Source organism: Centropristis striata, chromosome 5, assembly GCF_030273125.1.
Source record: "Centropristis striata isolate RG_2023a ecotype Rhode Island chromosome 5, C.striata_1.0, whole genome shotgun sequence".
Taxonomy (NCBI): domain Eukaryota; kingdom Metazoa; phylum Chordata; class Actinopteri; order Perciformes; family Serranidae; genus Centropristis; species Centropristis striata.
Window position 1 is genome coordinate 35,360,836 of NC_081521.1, and position 7,287 is coordinate 35,368,122.

At 38.3% G+C, this 7,287-nt stretch overlaps 1 protein-coding gene across 2 annotated transcripts; it reads left to right on the forward strand.

Moving 5' to 3' along the window:
* Positions 1-862: 862 nt before the first annotated feature.
* Positions 863-5,752, forward strand: rnf41 (ring finger protein 41). 2 transcript variants are annotated; one of them, XM_059334018.1, is made up of 7 exons: positions 863-981; positions 1,896-2,001; positions 2,109-2,224; positions 2,318-2,589; positions 2,879-3,014; positions 3,980-4,083; positions 4,188-5,752. In XM_059334018.1, the coding sequence occupies exons 3-7, from the start codon at positions 2,135-2,137 to the stop codon at positions 4,540-4,542; spliced, it is 957 nt and encodes a 318-aa protein (XP_059190001.1). In that variant the 5' UTR covers positions 863-981; positions 1,896-2,001; positions 2,109-2,134; the 3' UTR covers positions 4,543-5,752. The 2 variants fall into 2 exon arrangements, with proteins under 2 accessions (XP_059190001.1, XP_059190002.1); XM_059334019.1 differs by having other exon boundaries at positions 1,896-1,992.
* The last annotated feature ends 1,535 nt before the right edge of the window (positions 5,753-7,287 follow it).

A 7,287-nucleotide genomic window follows, 5' to 3' on the forward strand; every position in this document is an offset into this window, starting at 1 on the left:
TGGCATTAACAACAGGTGTAAAGCCCATATGGGATTGCAATTTGTTTGTTGCATTACATACAGAGGCAACAGAAAACACTAAAATTTGAATATTGCAGTAATCAGTTGTGTGTCAACTGTGTGAACAGTACCACTGCCTGGAGCTGGATTTCAATTTTTCACACAATCACAAGCATTGTCGGTGTTGGAACATGCAATTACACTTATAGTAACTGATGACTCATGTTTGCAATGTGCTGCTCCTTCTGTTATGACGTATCCTCACACTCTCTGCATGCAATGCACATATTCTCATCATACTGCCTGCTGCTCATTACCTTCCTGTGTACCTTCTGCTACATATAGGGAATTGCAACCATGCATAGCTGAGAAAGAGGCATTTCATACCTGATGCATTGGAAATTATTAAATTAATGAAGAAAATGCACACTTACACTAACAAATTGAGAAATATATAAATTCCACATTGCATTCAGATACCAACATGTCATCACAGGGTTATACTACTATGCCTTTTGATGATATATATCAGTAAGTGTAACATGATGTTTAATTAAGAAATAAATACTCTTATGTATGTAATGTGTAATAAATATGTCATGAGTCAAATAGATAGATAGATAGATAGATAGATAGATAGATAGATAGATAGATAGATAGATAGACAGACAGACAGACAGATAGATAGATAGATAGATAGATAGATAGATAGATAGATAGATAGATAGATAGATAGATAGATAGATAGATAGATAGATAGATAGATAGATAGATAGATAGATAGATAGATAGATAGATAGAGTTTATGGACCAATCAGGTGCTCCCATTTTTGTACGTCATGACGTCCCCACTCGCCGGCGTCACGACGACACAGAGGTGTAGGATGTAGCACAGGACGTGGCTAGCGAGCTACTAGTTATAGTAGGACATCCGAAAATACATAAACATCTTAATTAGGGTCTGTTTTACTACATGTTCAAGTAAGTATATCAGTCCGTTAATATGTTTTCTCCTACTGTGTGTGATTGTAATTGGCCATTTGTCGGTGTAGTTTGCCCAGACTGAGGTCTGTCTGGTTAGCTCAGTGGCTAATATCCAGAGGAAACCAACGGTACCGTGGACGCTACCAGTGCTATCTTGTTAGCAACCGTTAGCCACATTTAATTCATGGCGAGCAAGCTGTACTGGCATCTGAACTCAAGCTTTTGGCGATCACTGAAGATGACACCAGCTTGGCTGATTATAAACGCAAAGGCATTGCGGGTTAGCTTAATGTGTAACATCGAAATAACAGCATAGGTGTAGCTAACGTTAGCATAGAGGGTTAGCTTGTTTCCAAGGCATGCAGAGTGCGATGGGGAAAAAAAGAGGATCTGTAAATCGCCTCCAGACTGGTGTGTGCTGCTTTCACTGAAATTAGGTCACCCACCAGTCACCTGGGACTAGGGGATGCTCTCCTCAGATGTTGAAGCCCAGCTGCTGCAGTTCACATGTTGAGGATAATGTGAGAAAACCACACATAGTTACGGATCAAGGACATCGCTGTTTGGCTGTTGGATGTCTTTAAATATGGCTGTGTGGTGAAATTTCGTGACTCATGTGGCGTTTATTGATCAAATAATGACACAATATATGTTTGATTAATGGCAGTGTTCAAATCAATTTTACTCTTTACGGATTAATCCTGGTACAGAGTACATAATGCGTCTGATTTTAAAGAGAAAGCTTGAAAATCACTGATCTCATGGTCATATAAATATGTCTGTATATAAGTGGTATCTTTATTATATTTATCATATGGGTTTTCATTATAAAGCATTACTCACCTCAGCTTTCCAATAGCCCCTTGCCTTTTAAACGAAATAATCAATGTGACTGTCACCATTTTTTGCAGGGAGCATCTGTGTCTCTTTCACCAGACAGACTATTTCTGCCAGATGTGATGTATCAGCTTTACATCAAGAGCTGAATGGAAGCATTTGAGGCCTTTTGTGAGTGAGGTAGGCTCATAGTGTTTGCATATATTTGTGAAATATTTACAGTTACATGTTGATGTTGTTAAGTTGTCTAAAAATCTATTTTTTTCTTGTTGTTGTTGTATTCTCAGGAGGTTGTGAATCCCAGTAATGTGCCATGGGGTACGACGTTACGAGGTTCCAAGGGGAGGTAGATGAAGACCTGCTTTGCCCTATATGTAGTGGAGTACTCGAAGAACCAGTGCAGGCAAGTTTCTGTCTGAAAGATTATCCATCCTTATGTGTTATTTTTGTTGCTGTTGGTAATTTTTTTGGCTCTGTGTTCTCACTTCCATTTCAGGCTCCACACTGTGAGCATGCCTTCTGCAATGCCTGTATAACACAGTGGTTTGCCCAGCAGCAGATATGTCCTGTTGACCGCACAGTAGTGACGCTAGCTCACCTTCGACCTGTGCCCCGCATCATGCGTAACATGCTGTCCAAACTTCAGATCAGCTGTGACAATGCTGGTTTTGGCTGTATAGCCACTCTGAGGCTGGACCAGCTGCAGTCTCACCTCAAGGACTGTGAGCACAACCCCAAAAGGCCTGTAAACTGTGAGGAGGGATGTGGGTGAGTGGCTTCCATTTGGCAGTAAATGTTCATTGCATTGTAACTCCTGGGCGCATTGATTATGAAGTTCTTGTCACTATTTTGAACCGGTACCTATAATCATGGCTTTGTAAGGGTCTGGTGACAGGCGTATCTAATCAGAACACAACACTTGCTCGACCAAAATGAATCATGTAAATTATCACCATAACTGTTTGTGCTGTAATATATTATAAATATATGATATGCGAACATGTATGACCTTTCCTCTGTATGATATGGTGTTAAACCATCTCCTCCACTCTCACAGCCTTGAGATGCCCAAAGATGAGGTGCCCAACCATAACTGCATCAAACATTTGCGGAGCGTCGTCCAGCAGCAACAGACAAAGATTTCAGATCTGGAGAAAACTGTGGCAGAGCATAAACACCAGTTGGGAGAACAAGTAAGAACTCTTGCCTGCTGATGTGTTAACCAAAAATACTTTATGAAAAAAATATTGTTGTGTGTGGAACAGGTTTTTAAATAGCCAAGACCCTAACTTTTTCCAAAAATATACTTGTACTACTATATTGTATCCCTCCCAAAAGTCAACTACAATATATAAACCTGCGAATTTGCCAGCAAGACAAAGTTTAGTGGAATTTTAGCCCTTCCAAAAATTCCAGACCAAATCTATCATGGCTCTAAAGCGCAGGCTGTCCTGTGTTAAAAAAACCTGCAAGTCCCTTTTGCAGACTTTATAGAAGTGGAAAAGGATTTGGCCCTTTTTTGCCATAACTTGTATTTTTCATTTTCAAGTCATTGATACAGCAAACTCCTGGAACATTCCATCAGAGGGCAAGCATCAAAAAAGATTGAAAATCGATTGAAGACTGAAGACTAAAGCTATTTTTTTTTTCTCTATCCAACACCTTAGCTGAACGTAGTAAAGTATTTTACATATTATATTTATGGCCTAATGTTATGTGTGTAGTCATTCGGACATGAGACCTGAGAGTATTGTCATGATACAGTTGTATCAAGAACAAAATAGTATAAAGGATACTTTTTTACAATTAATATATAACTTATAAGTAATTAAGCCATTGGTATTACAATATATATATATATATATATATATATATATATATATATATATATATATATATATATATATATATATTAATAGCTGGATTAGAATCAGATAAAAACAGAATGATTAAGGATCAATATTTGTCAAAAATCCAATAAAATGGCTTAAAGACAGAATACTGGATCCAGAGAAATTCATGGAAATAAATCACATCCTTACACGTGCAGCCTTTCGAGGCAGACACCAGACTAGTTAATTAGCTATTCATAAATTCCTGTTTAGCTGTAGGAGGTTTTGTGAAATCAGTCACTGAATATGATGCTTTTGATTTCCAGAAACGGGACATTCAGCTGCTAAAAGCCTACATGAGGGCAATCCGCAGTGCTAACCCCAACCTTCAAAACCTCGAAGAGAGTATCGAGTACAACGAGATCTTGGAGTAAGTGAAATTTCATCCTCTCTTCTGCTTGTATTCATTCTTTATCAGCGAGCTGCAGCTCACTCCCTAATTTTCTTTTTGTTTTCACTTTGTCTCATCTCCAGGTGGGTGAACTCCATGCAACCTGCCAGAGTGACTCGCTGGGGTGGCATGATCTCCACTCCTGATGCCGTGCTCCAAGCAGTCATCAAACGTTCCCTCATCGACAGCGGCTGTCCTCTCTCAATTGTGAACGACCTGATCGAGAACGCCCACGAGCGTAACTGGCCGCAGGGACTGGCCACGCTCGAGACACGGCAGATGAACAGGCGCTACTATGAGAACTACGTTGCCAAACGTATTCCTGGCAAGCAGGCGGTGGTGGTGATGGCTTGTGAGAATCAACACATGGGGGAGGATATGATCCTGGAGCCCGGCCTGGTCATGATCTTTGCGCACGGAGTGGAGGAGATCTTATAACTTTACAGCGAGCTGAGCTGATCCAGAGACAAGTGGGGACGTTTGGCCTGGGGGGGTTGCTGTGACGAGTAGAATTTTCCTCGTTGGAGTGAAACCTTCTGACTAAATCTGGCTTATTTAAAATACAATCTTATAAGAGGCTCACTCCTAAGCTTGATACCTATGCCTTAAAGTAAGGACAAATATATTATGAACCTGGCTAATAGAAACTTAATCTGACTGATATCAGAGATAAAAGGTGAGATGTGATGTTTACAAGGTTTATATTTGGTGCATTATATGATCTGATTGTTCTGCTCCACGTCCTAATATAGTAATAAGCTTGAACCCCCGTTTAATGCCCTCAGTTGTATAAATGCTTGTAAATACAAATACTATATTGAATTATAAATGTCATTCTCTTATTCCTCTCACTGTAATTAGATTGTGATTTTTGTTTATCTCAGTTCTGATTAGTCGGCTTGTGTTACTGTCTGCAGGGACGTTGACTCGGAAGATTTTTGCGTGCTTGCTTTAGTATTTTGTTTCCTGTGAATATTTCACAAGATATTGAGCTTCTAAGTTTAGATTGTCTAAACCTTCTGTGCCATTTGTTTTATTTATTGTGTTGCCTTTCACACAAACATGCTTGAAGATGTTACCATTGATGTATGGAAATTTGCCTTTTTCGGTGCATTTGAAGTTCATTGCAGGAAGAAAAATTGATTTTGTGTTTTCTTTGTTGCCTCAGTTGTAAATATAGTCTGTATGTTGGGTCCAGTTGAAGTGTTAAATTTGAAGTTTAACATTTGGGATTTAACAATGTATAATGAGTTTTATTTGACAAATCATAATGGTTCACCTTTTAATGTAGGTGATCCTTACATATTTTTCAGATTATTGAAATATACACATTGATCTTTTCATTCTTCACAGTTAGCATACATCTGTTCACTGACATGTCACCACAAATCATAGCTTGGAGATTGTAAAAAAAATATTTGTAAAGTCACTCTTATGGCTTTTGGAAGGTAAACTGTTTCACCAGTAGTCACTTATTGCTGTCGTAAAACTGCAAATGTCCAGTATAAAAGCCCACAGAAGTACAGTGAAACATAAGTTTGGATTGTGCCCTTTATTATTTTCCCCTTTTAATGTTTTTGTTTGTTTTGTGTCTGTTATGTACTGTGTTGTACAGACAAGAAAGTAATAAAAAAAATGTCCAACTGAATCCCAAAAGAATGTATCTCCTCCCTGAAATAACAAGATTTTATGTTAACAATTTTAATTAGGAAAAAATGCAGTTCCTTATTTTACCACACCATGTCATCAGAGATCTGCAGGGAGGAACATTTCTTAAGGGCACATCAGCTGAATGCATTACATAAAAACCTCAGTATAGAGAAAATGACTGCTGATTTTAAGAAATCAGGGCAGTGAGGACAAGAAGTGAGATGTGAAATGCTGTTAAATCCAGTTTTAAAAAAGGAAGCGGAAAGTTTAACCACAAAACTCCAGGAGGAAGGTCTGACTACTCTGACCTGACTCACTCTCCTTTTCTCTGTCTAACCCAGACACCCACATGTTTTCCATGTCTGTTATCCTCTCTTGCCAGCCTTGTCCTCTTTGTGGAGCCTAATCCCTCACCATTGTGGTCACTGGAATGTGAAATCATGTGCTTTACCAAATACTGTGGCTCTGTTATAGCCTCCACACAATATTATGTGATGTGGCTGGTTGCTGCAAGACGTACAGCAGTCCCCGTATAAAGCAGCATGTACAGCAGTATATATTAGAATAAGTTAAGAACATTTTGATTACACTTAAAAGTTTCTTAAAGCAACACATTCATATAAGGGGAGCACAAGGCTTGAGGCCTGTGGGGTAGAGGAAAGAATCCGATCCTTAAGGAAAAGTAGCATACCACACTGACAGTACACCATTAGTTTCAGGTTATGGATATTATATCCGCAATGAAACATTTGAACATGAAATAGTGCATTAGTAAAAAAAAAATAAACAAAACATAAAGTATAACTTAACCCTCTCATGCATGAATTATGATAAACTCAATCAGGATTTTTTTACTAAGTATTTTTATACATCATTAGGGATGTAAAACAAGGTTTGAAAAAAAAAAAAAATTCTATCTTTATTCTATAAAGAAATATTTTTTTGTCCACTCATGTGTACTTCATGCGTTTTGTACTGTAAAAACACATCAATGTAATAACATGGTAGTTATATAGGTATAGTTATAATCTAGTTATACAGTTGTAATATGGTATTCTGTTGGAATGGTGGTTCCTCCACTACTCTGCAGGCATCTCTATTTGAGCTCCATTGATAAATATAGTAGTTAAATAAACATAAAACTTTTTTTTTTCACTAGGCGTTTTTATTTATCTTTAGGGATGTCATACTGTATTCTTGTTAAGTCTCTGAACTGAGCATATCCTCTCATAGTGTCTTATAGCATGTATCATATTTCCTGTCAAATCATGCTTGTTGCTCATTTTTGAGAGATTATTTTCTATGATAGTTGCCAAAGCATCCTGCAGCATCTTGGCCTCTGCTGGCATTTCTGCTTCCTTGAGCTGGGGCCAGTGGTTTCTGGGGGCACACCAGATCTAAGGGGGGCCTTAGACACTGCTCTCAGTTTTGCCAGTGGTGCCTCTGGTGTGTATCTTCATGGATCCTGCATTGATGAGAGCACGAGCTCTACTACTACTTTTGAGCTCTACAAAATATAAGGATATATAAAAA